This window comes from Sciurus carolinensis, chromosome 6, assembly GCF_902686445.1.
Source record: "Sciurus carolinensis chromosome 6, mSciCar1.2, whole genome shotgun sequence".
Classification (NCBI taxonomy): Eukaryota; Metazoa; Chordata; class Mammalia; order Rodentia; family Sciuridae; genus Sciurus; species Sciurus carolinensis.
Genome location: NC_062218.1, coordinates 52,609,661 through 52,627,063, shown reverse-complemented (window position 1 = coordinate 52,627,063; position 17,403 = coordinate 52,609,661). Strand labels below are relative to the sequence as shown.

The 17,403-nt window shown below is 34.9% G+C and overlaps 1 protein-coding gene across 2 annotated transcripts in view; it reads right to left on the bottom strand.

The window, feature by feature from the left end:
- Nucleotides 1-8,455: 8,455 nt before the first annotated feature.
- Nucleotides 8,456-17,403, bottom strand: part of Rnf180 (ring finger protein 180) — a 279,148-nt gene continuing 270,200 nt past the window's right edge. For both annotated transcript variants that reach the window (XM_047554697.1, XM_047554698.1), the window contains exon 8: nt 8,456-10,358. In XM_047554697.1, coding sequence (XP_047410653.1) covers nt 10,159-10,358 — 200 coding nt within the window. In that variant the 3' untranslated portion in view covers nt 8,456-10,158. The remainder of the gene's footprint in view (nt 10,359-17,403) is intronic.

The window sequence follows — 17,403 nt, the reverse complement described above, 5'->3', positions numbered from 1 at the left end:
ATTTGTAACACTAAGTACTAGAAAACAGGAATAGTACAGTCAGCAATTGCTAACAGTAAAAATAATAAATAGCATCAACTAGCCTGGCATTAATAGCAGTGTCAACTATGTCATTCACAGTTCTAATAACTGAAAGAACATGAATGGGGAAGGCAAGAGTTGTATAAACCAAATAATTCTAAAAGATGGTAAAAATACAGTTAATTTAAAGGAAAGTAATAGGAAGGCAGAAGAAAGTTTAGAACATTCAGAATGTGAACATAGAGAAAGCAGAAGAGATGTAGCAAATGATGGTTATAAAGAAGAAAAGAAAAAATAAATTAGAAAAATTAAGTAATGGGAGAGAGAGACGAGAATTTGGCTGTTAGAGGAAGAAGAAAGAGAAACAAGAGAAACTATCAAACAGAAAAACCCCAACAAATAAAAAACCCTAACCCTCAAAAGACAAGGAAAATAATAATCATGAAAAAATGCAAAAAATGAGGAAAAAGCCAATGAGGAAAAAGCCATATATATATATACATACCATGAACTAATTAGCATGGCAAGAACACATACATGAAGGAGGAGGACCACTGAGGTGGTCAAAGCTGTCAGGATGGATGGTGACTGCCAATGCCCAACTGAGACAGGTGGGAGCGGGGTAGGAGAAGATGGGGAGTGTGAGAGAATACAAAAAGTCTGGGGTTAAATGTCTTCCTCTTTTTGTGTTGCTCACTGAGCTGCCAGCTAGAGTGGTCTAAATTGAAGCTGGTGGAAATAGTTTTCAACTTCCCTTCTCACCAGTATAAGGTAACATGGAATGGGAAGTATTTTGTGGAGTTTTGTCTGGACAGACAGACCAGATTGATGTACTTCCAGGTTGGGTGAATGCACAGTTCTATGTGGGGAGTTGCTGGGACTGGAACTTAGCTCCAGTCAGGCATTAGAGACATTTTTTGGGTGGTATCTGCTTTGGAGAGACTAGATCGACAAACCCTGAGGCCAGGGAGTCTGGTTCTTAGGAGAGTTCAGAGAATTATACTTGTGGGACAGAGAAGCCAATTCACCACAGGTCTCATACATCCCACTGCCTATGAATATGGCCTTTCCAGGCTTAATGCCTAAGAATAATCATGCCTGCTTGTTCAGTTCCCTCTCCTTCTTCAGCTGGTAAAATGAGCCGCCAGACTGAAAGGGAAAGTGAACTGTACTCCTCTCCATATCTCTTTGTTTGCATCCTCCTTGATACAATCTTCTCTATGCCTGTTTCGCTCAAGTTCTGCTCAGCACACTCTAGGCCATGTGGTAGGATCTTGCCAGGAGAGTATGGCAATATTTGCTATGTTTCCTCAGGTTCCTCAAGCTGCATCATGACCTTCTCAAGATGACTCCCTGCTTGTCATTACAGAGCACTTTTAAAACACCAGTTCACTGTGCCATCTCTGGATCAGCAAAATTGAAGCAGTTTTCTGTTCTACAGGTTTTTCCATGTCAAAGTTGACTGCTGTGTTTCTTTGTTATGGCTCCTGAGACGAGACAGCTCTGCTGCCACTGCCCCAGCCAACTTTGCTCCAATGTACTCTTTCTTGTTCATTGTTCAATGCAGCGAATTTGAGTCTATAAGAGACTCCCAACTATTCAATATTGAATTTCAGCGAATTCCCTATCACCCACCTTCCTGAGAAGTAGTACTCCTGCTGCTTGAATTCAGAGCCATGGAGCAACTGGAAATGCGGCCTTCCTCTAAACTGCCATCTTGAAACTCCTCACACTTTCTAAATTCTTTATTTGACATTTCCTCCACTGTGGTGTGAATGGGATCAATTGTTGAAGTGCTATGGGCTGTTTGGCTGGTTTATTTCCTTACTTGTTTGAATGTCCACCATCGTCTGGAAACCATAAAAACTAGATCCCTATATACAATTGAGATAATGGGATTTTGGGAATGAGGGGTCAAATGGTGGCACTCAATTGTAAAGATAAAATGGGCATTTTACCATAATGGACAAGAGCGGTAAAAATAGTAATCAGAATAGTTTGACTTATAGAAATTATGGCATTTATGAATTAAGATGTCCTCACAGTACAAACAGGTGGTCAGTCTATTCTTACTTGATGGGGTTCTAGGTTTAGATCTAGAACAAAGACCTTTTAAAAGTTAGTTTTTAATAACAGGAGGGAAAAGATACATATTTATGTGTGCTTGCTTTCACTAAGATATCCTTAACTAAGTAGTATTTTCATTTTTAGAAATGAAGAAACAGAAAATCACAGGGGTTAAATAACCTGCCCAACATCAAACAATCGGTAAGTTTTGACTAGTCTTTGCAAAAAACCTTTTCTTAAAGAACTTTTTATTTGTTCCCTAATTTTGCAAACTGAATTTGAGCCTGAGAGAATCCTGCCAATGTCTGTTTTGTTATGCATAGTTCTACAAGTAAGGGAAATAAGAAATGTTAAGCAAATTTTAGTCACATAACCCAGGGTGATAATGAGGTCTCTTGATTTTTTTTTAATTGTAAACAAATGGGATACATGTTGTTTCTCTATTTGTATATGGAGTCAAGGCATACCATTTGTGTAATCACAAATTTACATAGCGTAATGTTGTTTGATTCATTGTTATTTTTTTCCCTTCCCCCCACCCCTCCCACCCCTCTTTTCCCTCTATACAGTTCTTCCTTCCTCCATTCTTACCACCCTCCTTATCCCTAACCCTAAACCAAACCCTAACCCTATCGCTAACCGCTCCCACCCCCCATTTTATGTCCTCATCCGCTTATCATCGAGATGATTCGTCCATTAGTTTTTTGAGATTGGCTTATCTCACTTAGCATGATATTCTCCAATTTCATCCATTTGCCTGCAAATGCCATAATTTTATCATTCTTCATGGCAGAGTAATATTCCATTGTATATATATGCCACAGATTCTTTATCCATTCATCAACTGAAGGGCATCTAGGTTGGTTCCACAACCTGGCTACGGTGAATTGAGCAGCAATGAACATTGATGTGGCTGTATCTCTGTAGTATGCTGATTTTAAGTCCTTTGGGTATAGGCCAAGGAGTGGGATAGCTGGGTCCAATGGTGGGTCCATTTCAAGGTTTCTGAGGAATCTCCATACTGCTTTCCAGAATGGCTGCACTAATTTGCAACCCGACCAGCAATGTATGAGTGTACCTTTTTCTCCACATCCTCGCCAACACGTATTGTTGCTTGTGTTGTTGATAATCAACATTCTAATTGGGGTGAGATGGAATCTTAGGGTAATTTTGATTTCCATTTCTCTTATTACTAGAGATGTTGAACATTTTTTCATATGTCTGTTGATTGCAGGTACGTCTTCTGTGAAGTGTCTGTTCATTTCCTTAGCCCATTTGTTGATTGGATTATTGTATTCCTGGTGTAGAGTTTTTTGAGTTCTTTATATATTCTGGAAATTAGCGCTCTATATGAAGTATGAGTGGCAAAGATTTTCTCCCACTCTGTAGGCTTTCTCTTCACATTACTGATATTTCCTTTGCTGAGAGAAAGCTTTTGAGTTTGAATCTATCCCAGTTGTTGATTCTTGCTTTTATTTCTTGTGCTATGGGAGTCCTGTTGAGGAAGTCTGATCCTAAGCCGACATGTTGAAGATTTGGACCTACTTTTTCTTCTATAAGATGCAGGGTCTCTGGTCTGATTCCAAGGTCCTTGATCCATTTTGAGTTGAGTTTTGTGTAGGGTGAGAGATAGGGGCTTAATTTCATTCTGTTGCATATGGTTTTCCAGTTTTCCCAGCACCACTTGTTGAAGAGGCTATCTTTTCTCCATTGCATATTTTTGGCCCCTTTGTCTAGTATGAGAAAATTGTATTTATTTGAGTTTTGTCCATGTCCTCTATTCTGTACCATTGATCTATTTGTCTATTTTGGTAACAATACCATGCCGTTTTTGTTACTATTGCTTTGTAATAGAGTTGAAGATCTGGTATTGCGATACCCCCTGTTTCGTCTTTCTACTGAGGATTGCTTTAGCTATTCTGGGTATTTTATTCTTCCAGATGAATTTCATAATTGCTTGCTCTATTTCTGTAAGGTATGACATTGGGATTTTAATTGGAATTGCATTGAATCTGTATAGACTTTAGGTAGTATGGCCATTTTGACAATATTAATTCTGCCTATCCAAGGACATGGGAGATCTTTTCATCTTCTGAGGTTTTCTATAATTTCTTTCTTTAGTGTTCTGTAGTTCTCATTGTAGAGGTCTTTCACCTTTTTTTGTGAGATTGATTCCCAAGTATTTTATTTTTTTTGAGGCTATTGTGAATGGGGTAGTTTTCCTAATTTCTCTTTCTGAAGATTCATCACTTATGTATAAAAATGCATTGGATTTATGAGCATTGATCTTGTAACCTGCTACTTTACTGAATTCACTTATGAGTTCCAGAAGTTTTCTGGTGGAATTTCCGGTTCCTCTTAATATATAATCATGTCATCAGAGAACAGGGATAGTTTGAGTTCTTCTTTTCCTATTTGTATATCTTTAATTTCTTTGGTTTGTCTAATTGCTGTGGCTAGAGTTTCAAGGATGATGTTGAATAGAAGTGGTGAAAGAGGGCATCCCTGCCTTGTTCCAGTTTTAGGGGGAATGCTTTCAGTTTTTCACCATTTAGAATGATATTAGCCATGGGCTTAGCGTAGATGGCCTTTACAATGTTAAGGAATGTTCCCACTACCCCATTTTTTTCTAGTGTTTTGAGCATGAAGGGGTGCTGTATTTTATCGAATGCTTTTTCTGCATCTATTGAAATAATCATGTGATTCTTAACTTTAAGTCTGTTGATATGGTGAATGACATTTATTGATTTACGGATGTTGAGCCAACCTTGCATCCCTGGGATAAAACCCACTTGATCGTGGTGCACTATCTTTTTAATATATTTTTGTATGCGATTTGCTAAAATTTTGTTGAGAATTTTTGCATCGATGTTCATTAAGGATATTGGTCTGAAATTTTCTTTCCTTGATGTGTCTCTATCTGGTTTAGGTATCAAGGTGATATTGGCTTCATAGAATGAGTTTGGGAGGGTTCCCTCCTCTTCTATTTCATGGAATACTTTGAGGAGTATTGGAATGAGCTGGTCCTTAAAGGTTTTGCAGAACTCGGCTGAGAACCCATCTGGTCCCAGACTTTTCTTTGTTGGTAGGCTTTTGATGACCTCTTCTATTTCATTGCTTGAAATTGATTTATTTTAGTTGTGTATATCCTCTTCATTCAGATTAGGTAATTCATATGTCTCTAGAAAATTGTTGATGTCTTCAAGGTTTTCTGTTTTGTTGGAGTATAGATTTTCAAAATAGCTTCTAATTATGTTCTGTATTTCACTAGTGTCTGTTGTGATATTTCCTTGTTCATTCCGAATTTTAGTAATTTGAGTTTTCTCCCTCTTTCTCTTTGTTAGTGTTGCTAAGGGTTTATCAATTTTGTTTATTTTTTCAAAGAACCAACTATTTATTTTGTTAATTTTTCCAATTGTTCTTTTGTTTCAATTTCGTTGATTTTGGCTCTGATTTTAACTACTTCCTGTCTTCTACTACTTTTGGTGTTGGTCTGCTCTTATTTTTCTAGGGCTTTGAGCTGTAGTGTTAAGTCGTTTATTTTTTGATTTCTACTTTTTTTGTTGAATGCGCCCCATGAAATAAATCTTCCTCTGAGTACTGCTTTCATAGTGTCCCAGAGATTTTGATATGATGTGTCTTTGTTCTTGTTTACTTCTAAGAATTTTTTTATTTCCCTCCTGATGTCTTCTGTTATCCATTCATCATATAATAGTGTATTATTTAATCTCCAGGTGTTGGAGTAGTTTCTGTTTTTTACTCTTTCATTTATTTCTAATTTCAATCCATTATGATCTGATAGAGTACAAGGTAGTATCTCTATCTTCTTGTATTTGCTAACAGTAGCTTTGTGGCATAAAATATGGTTTGTTTTAGAGAAGGATTCATGTGGTGCTGAGAAGAAAGTGTATTCGTTCTTTGTTGGATGGTATATTGTCTATATGTTGGTTAAGTCTAAATTGTTGATTGTGTTATTGAGATCTATAGTTTCTTTATTCAATTTTTGTTTGGAAGATCTATCCAGTGGTGAGAGAGGTGTGTTAAAATCGCCTAGTATTATTGTGTTGTGGTCTATTTGATTTCTGGAATTGAGAAGGATTTGTTTGATGTACATGGATGAGCCAATGTTCGGGGCATAGATATTTATGATTGTTATGTCTTGCTGATTTATGGTTCCCTTAAGCAGTATGTAATGTCCTTCTTTATCCCTTCTGACTAGTTTGGCTTGAAGTCCACATTATCTGAAATGAGGATGGATACTCCAGCTTTTTTGCTGTGTCTGTGTGCATGGTATGTTTTTTCCCATCCTTTCACTTTTAGTCTATGGGTATCTCTTTCTATGAGATGAGTCTCTTGCAGGCAGCATATTGTTGGATTTTCTTTTTAATCCAATCTGCCAGTCTATATGTTTTGATTGATGAATTCAGGCCATTAACATTCAGGGTTATTATTGTGATATGATTTGTATTCCCAGTCATTTGACTCATTTTTGTTTTTCGACATGATTTGGTTTCTCCTTTATTTAGCTATTCCTTTAGACTAGTTCCTCCCATTGCTGATTTGCATCGTTGTTCTTCTTCTCTTCCTCATAGACTATTTTGCTGAGAATGTTGTGTAATGCCGGCTTTCTTTTTGTAAATTCCTTTAGCTTTTGTTTATCATGGAAGGATTTTATTTCTTCATCAAATCTGAAAGTAAGTTTTGCTGGGTATAAGATTCTTGGTTGGCATTCGTTTTATTTCAGGGCTTGGTAAATGTTGTTCCAGGCCCTTCTAGCTTTTATGGTCTGGATTGAAAAATCTGATATTCTTATTGGTTTCCCCCTGAATGTAATTTGATTCTTTTCTCTCACGGCCTTTAAAATCTGTCTTTATTTTGTATGTTAGGTATTTTCATAATAATGTGCCTTGGTTTGGGTCTGTTGTAATTTTGCATATTTGGAGTCCTATAAGCCTCTTGTACTTGGTTTTACATTTCATTCTTCAGATTTGGGAAATTTTCTGATATTATTTCATTGAATAGATTGTTCATTCCTAACCAAAGGAATGTTGTTTCTCTAAGCCTTCCTCAATCCCAATAATTCTTAAATTTGGCCTTTTCATGATATCCCAAAATTCTTGAGATTCTGTTCATGATTTCTTACCAACTTCTCTGTTTGGTCAACTTTGTTTTCAAGATTAAATAATTTGTCTTCAATGTCTGAGGTTCTGTCTTCCAGGAGTTCTATCCTATTGGTTATGCTTTCTATGGAGTTTTTAACTTGGTTTATTTTTTCCTTCATTTCAAGGATTTCTGTTTGGTTTTTTTTTTTTTTTTCAGTATCTCTAACTCTTTTTTGAAATGATCTCTTGCTTCCCGTGTTTGCTCTTTTAACTGTTGATTGGTGCAATCATTTAATGCCTGCATTTGCTCTTTCATCTCCTCCTTCAAATCCTGCATTTGCTCTTTCATCTCCTCGTTTGCTTCTCTGATTGTTTTAATTATGTACATTCTGAACTCCCTTTCTGATATTTCTTCTGCTGTGCTGTCATTGGGTTTTATTGATATAGTATCTAGGTTTGTTTGGGACATTTTCTTCCCTTGTTTTCTCATATTGGTCAGATATCAGTGGGACCCTGAGATATTGCAGATTTCCTCTGTTGGCTTATATTGTCCCTGTAGATTTCCGGTGTATCACCTCCCAGCCTTCAGTAGCCTGAAGTCTTGGAGGAACTTGATAATGCAGTGCTTCCGAAGAAAGCTGCCCCTAGCCCGCTACTAGTTCCAGGACTTGGAGCTGGCTCTGTGCAGAAAGGCTCTCACTGGGCGGTCTGCTCCGAGAAGCTTGCCGTGAAAGGAGCCTGCCGCCGGAGGGAGCCGGGCTTCCTATGGAAGTTCCTGGCTACCCTGTCCTGGTCTCTGAAGCTGCCTGCAGGCCGGAGTTCGCCGCTGGTGGGACTTGGAGCTGGTTCTGTGCAGAAAGGTCTCACTGGGGGGCCTGCTCCGAGAAGCTGGCCGTGTGGGAGGAGCCCACCCCGGAGTGAGCAGGCCTACCTGGGGAAGACTCTAGCTGCCCTGCCCTGCTCTGATAAGCCGCCCCTATCCGGCCCTGCTGCTCAGGCCGAGCTTCACCCGGTGTGGGAGAGTCACCCCATGGCTCTATTTTAGTCCAAGTCTCTCAATGCCTCCCCTTCTTGAATCCTGGGTTCTGGAGCGACTGGAGATGCAGTCACCCTCTAGTCCCCATCTTGGATCGCCACATGGAAAAAAAAGCAGGTCTCTTGATTTTTGCAATTATAATAAATAGTTAGAAATAAAGGTAAGGAGAAATGACATAGTATATTTTATTTTTTATTTCTTGATGTGGTTTTATTAGATGTATCATCTCACATTTGTTGTATTTGTATAGTCAGCATAAAGATTTGAAGGCCAGTGAGTAATCAAGAAAATAGGAAAAAAAATTTTGTTTTTACTGAAAAACAGGAAGAAATTTGAATTATGGGTTTTAAATAAACTCTATGGAGTTTGCCTGGGAAATCACTGCAATATATTTTAAAGTTCTTAAAATGTTGTTCATATTTTGTTGTAATTTTTTAATCCATTTAAAAATATCCATTTGTAAAGATTTATCTGTGCTTCTAAATTGTATTCAGTTGTCTGCTTTCCAGACTTGATGATTTCTAATTTATATTATTTTCTTTCACAGATGTTTTAGACATAGTAAGAATAGTATTAGCATAAAAGATAGAATAAAGATCTGTTCCACTCATCCACATTTCTGTATTTCTTTGAACATCACATACCATCAGTCAAGTGCTTTTATTCAAATACAGTCATTAATAATTTGGCCAAATTTTGACTTTTCTTAGACTTACCTAATGAAGTCCAATCTGTCCCCTTTTTATTTTATTTTTCTGAATGGTGGTAGTATTGTCGTGCCATGAAGATTCATCTATTTGTATAAAATATGCTTATATAACAATTAGATAAATGATGCCACACCACAGGAATGTTGGATTAGTAATTCATAATAAAAAATTTTGTCCTTGGTTTCTCAAAAACTACCTGAATAAATGAATAAACTTGAGTGCCCTTTTGTTTTACTTTTTTAATTTGTAAAGTTGGGATATCTGTCCAAATCCTTCCCATAGTGGAATAATTCAGATTTTTTTCTTATAATAATGAAAAATTAATTATAAAGATTACTGTAATACAAAGAAAAGTTTTTTCTATAAATCCATAAGTCTATTTCCAACAATTCTTTATTCAAGATATTAAATCAATTACAATAAAAAAATTTAAAAGCTAGTGTTTATTGCACATTTACAATATATTTGACAATCTCCTAAATAAATCACTAAATTAATTACATTTTGGACGTGCATTGCTCTTTTAGATTACTAAAAGTCAGTTATATTTTTTGCTTCTTTATGTGATTCATCCTGACATTGGAAGTGTTAATATGGCTTTCAAACTATCTATTGGTGGGGTTATTTTCATAGTTTGCTTGTATTTACTAATCTGTTGCTTATAATAATTAAAAATTCATATTGAAGCTATTATTAGGTCCATACAAAGTACAGTCAGTTTTTTTGGTAACAGAAGAGGGCATAAGTAGAGCTAATTGGAAACCAAACTGGAATATACCCTGTTAGATTAGTTCCCAGAGAATATGGTTTATCTTTGATGCATATCATTTGGCTAAGAATAAGTAGTCATTGATTAAATATCTTGTCAACAAAGATACTATCTACCCAGATTATCATTTCATTTTGTATTTTTACTATTTTTAAGTCGGGGGAAAACTCAGTCTTTACAATCAAAATAATATAAGCAATATTGTAAAATTAGACCATCAAATCCTAAAACCATGAACTATGAAATTAACAGTGCATTTTTGCTTAGTGCTGGATAGAAGTTTGCTACATGAAAAACATTAATAAATAAATCCATTATTTTCAAGCTTTCTATAAACACCAACAATTTATATAATGCAACATTATAAAAACTTCAAAGCACATTTTAAAATGTTTCAGCAATTATTGTTTACAACATTTATGATTGTTCCACTGAAGTAAGGTATGACAATTCCTAAAACGGAAAGAAAAAATAGCAAAGAAAGCAGAAAACAATGAATCCAATGACCCAGTTTACAGAATAAATATAGATGATCACCATATCCATATCAAACCACCATCCACGGCTGTCGTCCTCAAAGTGCAGGTAATCCATCCTGTGTGCACCATGTGGGAACTGCCTTCTTGTAACTGGAGCTGTGCGTCTGTGGAAACCTAGATTATGAACAAAGTATTTTAAACCTCATTTAATTCAGATAAGTGCTCAGAAAGGAAGCTGCATTATGAACACAGTATGATGAACAAAGCATATCTTGATTTCAATGAGTGATATGTTGTGTTCCTGGCAATTTTTTTTAAGGACAAGCAATTATCTGAAGTCTCTTCCAGATCAGGGTATTAAGGGAAGGAACAGCAGACTATTTGAGTTGTTACTTACTTGGACCAAATTATTCATACCTTTAGTCTCACATTTCTCATCTATACCATCTGAGCATGTCAAAACTTTGTGTGTAAAATGTCATTATTTTCACTTGAAAACATTATGAATTTCAGTTATTACAACTGCTATGATAACTTCTAATCATCAACTTAACCTGTGTTCTTATGCCTTGAGAACATCAGTCTGATTATTTGAGCAAAGTTCTATGAGAAAAATGTCTTTATTTTGTTTAGTATTGCATAAATGTACACTGTATGGCCCTCCAAAGAAATTTAGCTTTAATTTTCATCTCTGCATCCATGTAGGAGATTGGTTATTACATAAAATGCAAATATCAAACGTATAGTCCTTTCTTAAATTTCTGAGAAATGTTATATCTTGTGACATGTTGAACTTTTTTCCTCTGTATATTTAGATTTTAATTATTTAGAGCTTGCTCAGTGGTAAGCTGTTTTTGTTATTTGACCAATATATAATATCTAAGGCATTCAAAAGATAAAATTTAATTTTCTAGGGATTGCCTGATTATTATTATTATTATTATTATTAGGCTGCATTTAAAAAATTTTGTTATACAAAAATTTTGGCAGAATATACATGCAGTGTATAACTTACTCTATTTGGGATCCCACTCTTGTGTGATAACCTGATCATTAACTTTTTGTTATGGTTTGGATGTGAGGTGTCCCCCAAAAGCTCACATGTGAGACAATGCAAGAAGGTTCAGAGAAGAAATGATTGGGTTGTGTGAGTCTTGAACCAATCAGTTAGTTAATCCCCTAATAGGGATTAACAGTGGTACCTGAAGTGTTAGGGTGTGGCTGGAGGAGGTAGGAATTGGGGGCATGGCTTTGAGGTATATATTTGTATCTGGCAAGTGAAGTCCTCTCTCTCTGCTTTCTGATCATCATGTTAGCTGCTTCCCTTGGCTACACTGTTCTGCCATGATGTTCAGTCTTACCTCCAGACCTGAGGAATGGAGCCTGCTGTCCATGGAATGAGACCTCTGAAACTGTGAGCCCCCAAATAAACTCTTCCTCCTCTACAATTGTTCTGATTGGGTCCTTAAGTCACAGCAGTGAAAAAGCTGACCAACACCCCCCCCTTTTTTTTCTTATTTACTGCCTACTTTTAACAATTTCTGTGTTTATTAGTATAAGAATGAGATAATACAATAAACTGAACAGAAAAAAAAGTAATTCTGGTATATCCTAGCAACTCTGGTGGTAAAGGTTCTGTGAGGCTTTGGCTTGAAGGTAATTCTGTTTCTTTCATTTTAACAATTGACTAATGTTAAATGTTATGCTCTACATCAGGTAGCTTACTCAGACTCACCTGGGCATCAGTATGGATAAAAGTCTAACTTCCTTAATCAAGAACATTCCTATTTGTTGCTTATATGTTTAATTTTATTATACTCATTTGTATTATGTATATTTAAAACATGAAAGGATGAGATAAAATAAGTGAGTTTAGAATACATCATCAATTTCAAATAGTGTTGTGATCATTTCTAATTGGTTTTGTCTGACTTCCTAGCATATTTGATTTCTTTATTTTTTCCACATTTTTTAAATTGGTGCATTATAGTAGTACATAATAGTGGAATTTGTTGTTATATATTCACACACACGATATAACAATGTAATTTGGCCAATATCATTTTTCTTTATGGCTGAATAAAACTCCACTGTGTATATACCACATTTTCTTTATCCATTCATGCTCTTTGGTGGACACTAGGCTGATTTCATAGTTTGGTTATTGTGAATTGTGCTGCTATAAACATGGGTATGCATGTATCACTCTAGTATGATGACTTTAATTTTTAGGATAAATACCAAGGAGTAGTATAGATGGATCATATGATGGTTCCATTTCTAGTCTTCTGAGAAAGCTCCGTACTGATTTCCACAGTGGTTGTACTAATTACAATCCAACCAAGAGTATAAAAGTGTTCCTTTTTCTCCACATCCTCTCTAGCATTTATTATTGTTTGCATTCTTGATGACTGGCATTCTGACTGGAGAGAGATGAAATCTCAAGTGTACTTTTGATTTGCATTTCCCTGCTTGGTGGAGATAATGAACATTTTTTCAATATTTGTTGGTTATTTGTATTTCTTCTTTTGAAAATTGTCTAATTCATTTGCCTATTTGTTAATAGGGGGTGTTTTTGGTGTTAAGTTTTTGGAGTTCTTTTTATATTCTAGATATTAATCCTCTGTCAAAAGAGGAGCTGGCAAAGATTTTCTTACATTCTCCTGGTTCTTGCTTCACATTCTTGTTTCTTTTACTGTGCAGAAGTTTTTAAATTTGATGCCATCCTATTTTTTAACTCCTGGCATTTTTTACTGACTTTTAAGGGTCCTACTGAGAAAGTTGTTGCCTGTGCTTAGATGCTGAAGTGTTGATCTTACATTTTCTTCTGTGAATTGCCTAGTTTCTGGTCTAACTCTGAGATCTTTGATCCATTTTGAGTTGACTTTGGTGCAGGGTCAGAGATAGGGATCTAGTTTCATTCTTCTAGTAAGAGATAACCAGTTTTCCCAGCACCATTTAATAAAAAGGCTGTCTTTTTTTTCAATGTATGCTTTTGGCACCTTTGTCAAGGATCAGATGACTGTATCTGTGTGGGTTTGTTTCTGTGTCTTCTATTCTTTACCACTGAGCTATATGCCACTACCAAGTAGTTTTTGTTAGTATAGCTCTGTAGTATAATTTGAAGTCAGGTATTGTGATTCCTCTAGCATTGCTTTTTTTTAAAATTAGAATTGCTATGGCTATGCTGGGCATTTTATTCTTCTAAATGAATTTTAAGATTTTTTTCCAGTTCTGTGAAGAATGTCATTGATATTTTGATGGATATTTCATTGAATCTGTATATTGTTTTTGGTAGTCTGGCCATTTTAACAGTATTAATTCTGCTATCCATGAACATAGGAAGGCTTTCCATTTTTTTGTGTTGTCTTCAATTTCCTTCTTCAATGTTCTATAATTTTCATTGTAGGGGCTTTTCACTGCCTTGATTTAATTCCTAGGTTTTTTTTTAAATTTTTTTTTTTATAATATTATATATGGGACTATTGCCCGATTTCTTTCTCAGAAGATTCACTGGTGGTATATGGGGAAGCTACTGAGTTTTGTGGTTGATTTTTTTTAACCTACTATTTAGTTGAATTTATTAGCTCTAGTAGTCTTTTGATCTTTAAGTATAGGATCATATCATCTGTAAACAGTGATAATTTTGACTTCTTTCTTTCCTATTTTTATCCCTTTTCCCTAATTGCTTTGGCTAAAATTTCTAGCATCATATTAAAGGGGAGTGGTGAGAGTGGACCTCCTTGTCTTGTTACAGATTTTGAAAGATATGTTCAGTTTTTCCCCATTTACTCTAAGGTTGGCTTTGGGTTTTTTGCATATACCCTTTATGATGTTGAGGTAGGTTCCTTCTATCCCTAGTTTTTTCAGTATTGTTTTTTAAATCAAAAATGGGTTATGAATTTTGTCAAAGACTTTTCATTGATTTAATTTTTAATTACTAATGTTTATAGCTTACAAAAAAGCCAAATTACCTTTGTTTTCACGTTTTTGCTTTTGTTGGCTGGCATTATTTGTATTGTCTTCAAGCTGATTTCTTTATATGATTCTGACTGATCCTATTATGCTGGCAATATAGCTATAACTAGATAATATAATCCACTTAAGTGGGCATTTATAAAGTTCAATATATTGCAACATGTGGAAAATAAGCAAACTACTGAAGTCAGTCCTTCTGTGTTGTTGAATTTCCAGTTTCTCCTCAGCTAACATTACATACCAAGGTGACATGTAAGAATGTTAGTATCAAACTTCAGTAGATATTACAGAAACTTATATTTTTCTATTTATATACACAAAAATTTTAATGTTAAATTTCCACATTTCAATGAAACACCTTGCACCCAATCTTGGATATTCTATTTGGAAGAGCACCGGTTAAGAGAATTTCAATCCTGACAGAATTTGTATTTTATATCTAACTACTGTTTTCAAAACTACAGTTAATATTTGAAGAGGGAAGGGGAAAGGAGATGTGAGGAGAGTTTTTCCTCACATTTAAATGTTACTCTAATGTGTCAACACAAATATTCTCAAAGTAGTTTATATACCTTTTCAAAAGCTTCTTCACAAATATAGGCTAGAGATCAAATAACATTGTTATTGGAAATTATTATAAAATATATGATTTTTTTTCTGTGTACAGGGATTATTTATAGGCTTTAGCTTCTTCAGATTCAAAATCTCAGCTATTTTGATCATAGGAGTAATGATATGAATTGTATAGTTACAGAAAACAGTAGAGCTGAGAGTAGATAAGATACAAAAGATGAAACATTGTAAGCAGGATGATACACATGCTGGTTTCCCCAGGACAGCTCCATTATTCTCATATTCTCATTCTGTCAACTAATTTCAGGGTAAAAGTATCTTTTTTAGTGCCAATTTCCTTTCTTGGTGGAAGGAGGGAGGGAAAGAGAATGACACTGGAATAGAAAATCCCCAGATGTGAGGCCAGAAGGCAATGTTGTGTCATTCTGGTTTAGGCAACAGAAGTTTTTATATTTATTTTTCTTGCGGGGGGGATGCAGCAGTTGTGGGGACTAGAAACCAGGGTCTTGTGCATGCCAGGCAAGAGCTCCACAATGAGTCACACCCCAGCCCAGCAAAGAACTTTTTATAGTGAAGTGGATGATCATTGGCTAATTAATTTCATTTAATTTTTTTAAATGAAGAGGGAACAAATAGGTATTTATAATATGTTTTGGGATTTCAAAAGCTGTAAATTGCATGGAATGTTAGTCATTTATAAGTCAAAGTTAGACTGAAAGAAAACCACATCACAAATACTGTTATTTTTTGGGAATCAGATCAACTGTAATAATAGAAAAATTGTCACAATACCAACCACAGTGATTAATTGCAGGTTCCATTATAAAATGATAATGAAAATATTGAATTCATTGGGCTGTTATAAGGATGAAATGAATTAATACATGTTAAATACATAGTGAATGTTTAATAAATGTTAGATTTTCATTATTTTACTATAATTACTATTGTTACCTGTAGTTTCATTATAAGAAGAAAGTTACCTTTTCCTGCTGATACTTGCTTTTCATGCTATGGCTATCTTTTCTGAATTGGTAAGATATTTATTCTTTGTACAAAGAGGTACATAATTGTTTCCTTTAAATATGAGTTGATTTTTTAAGTTGTTAACTTTAAATAGAGATATCAGAATATCATATATTGAAACTACAGAATTTATTAAATATTTCAGTGAATGAAGACTTAAAAGATATTTTAAGACATGGTATTTTTTTAAAGAGTTCAGTCTAGCCAGGTGTGGTGGTACATGACTAATCCCAGTGACTGAGGAGGTTGAGGCAGGAGGATCACAAGTTTGAGGCCAGCCTCAGCAACTTAGGGAGGCTGTAAGTGACTTAGTGAGACCCTATCTCAAAATAAAAAAATAAAAAGGGGTATGGATGTGGCTCACTGGTTAAGAGATAAATTTGGCTATATTTATTTTGAATTATTTTAGTTTAAATTAAATAAATTTAAATTAAATTAAACTTAATTTCTTCTTAATAAAAGAAAGAAATAATAAGGGAAAGAATTTTGCTTGATAGGCTTGAATTTCTGAGGACTACAAACCACTGTAATGTCTAACGTTGTTTTTTTTTCTTTGGTCCTCCAAGAACCAAATTTTACCCCTATTTAAAATGCATGGTCTAGCCCTGCATGGTGGCGCAGGCCTGTAATCCCAGTGGCTGGGGAGGCCAAGGCAGGAGGATCAGGAGTTCAAAGCCAGCCTTAGTAAAAGCGAGGCATGAAGGAACTCGGTGAAACCACGTCTCTAAATAAAATATTAAATAGGACTGGGGATATGGCTCAGTGGTTGATTGCCCCTGAGTTCAATCCCCAAAACAAAAAGCCAAACACACAAAAAACCCCCAAGAAAATAAAAAAAAAAAAAAACATGATCTAGGAGACAGTATACCTAAAAACATTATGATAAGAGTCATTATATATATTTTAATATCTAGAAACATGTCATTCCAGAAAATGATGTAGACTGGAGTTAGTGAAGTGAGAAGTTTTGTACAAGGAATTCACTTCTATAGACTTCACATAATCTACTATTTGTGATAAGTTGATAATTATTTGGTACTAAGACCAGGTTTAAATAGTGCCTAATATTTTCAGTCTGTTTAAACTATCCTATTTTAAAGTTAAGAGCACAAAAAAGGCACATACCTCATATTTAATTTATTTATGCCATGCCTTGTTTTTTTCTGACATATATTCTATTGGGAAAAATATTGCAGTGAAAATTATACTTTTCAAGAAATGTAAAGATTTTGATTCAAATGCCAATATCCAACATACTCATTATTAAGTCAAAGTAATTTCTATCAGGATGTTCATATGGTTTTCTTCTTTAATTTGTAAATGTGATGAATTCAACTAGAATTTTCTAATATTGAATAATTTTTAAAAGTCTATTAAAATGATATTTTCTCATATTTCATCATTCCTTCATACCTAAGATAAATTCCATATGAATATACTGACATCTACACTGATTGACTCAGTCTGTTAATATTCTACATGGTATTTTATGTATGTGTAAAAGGCAGATTAGCCCAAATTATTGTTTTATGCTATTTTTGCATGATTTGTATATTATGATTTTATTGGCTTCATTAAACATGTTAAGCTATTAAGTGACAATTCCCCATGGATATGTGTGTGTCCACACATCTTACAAGGA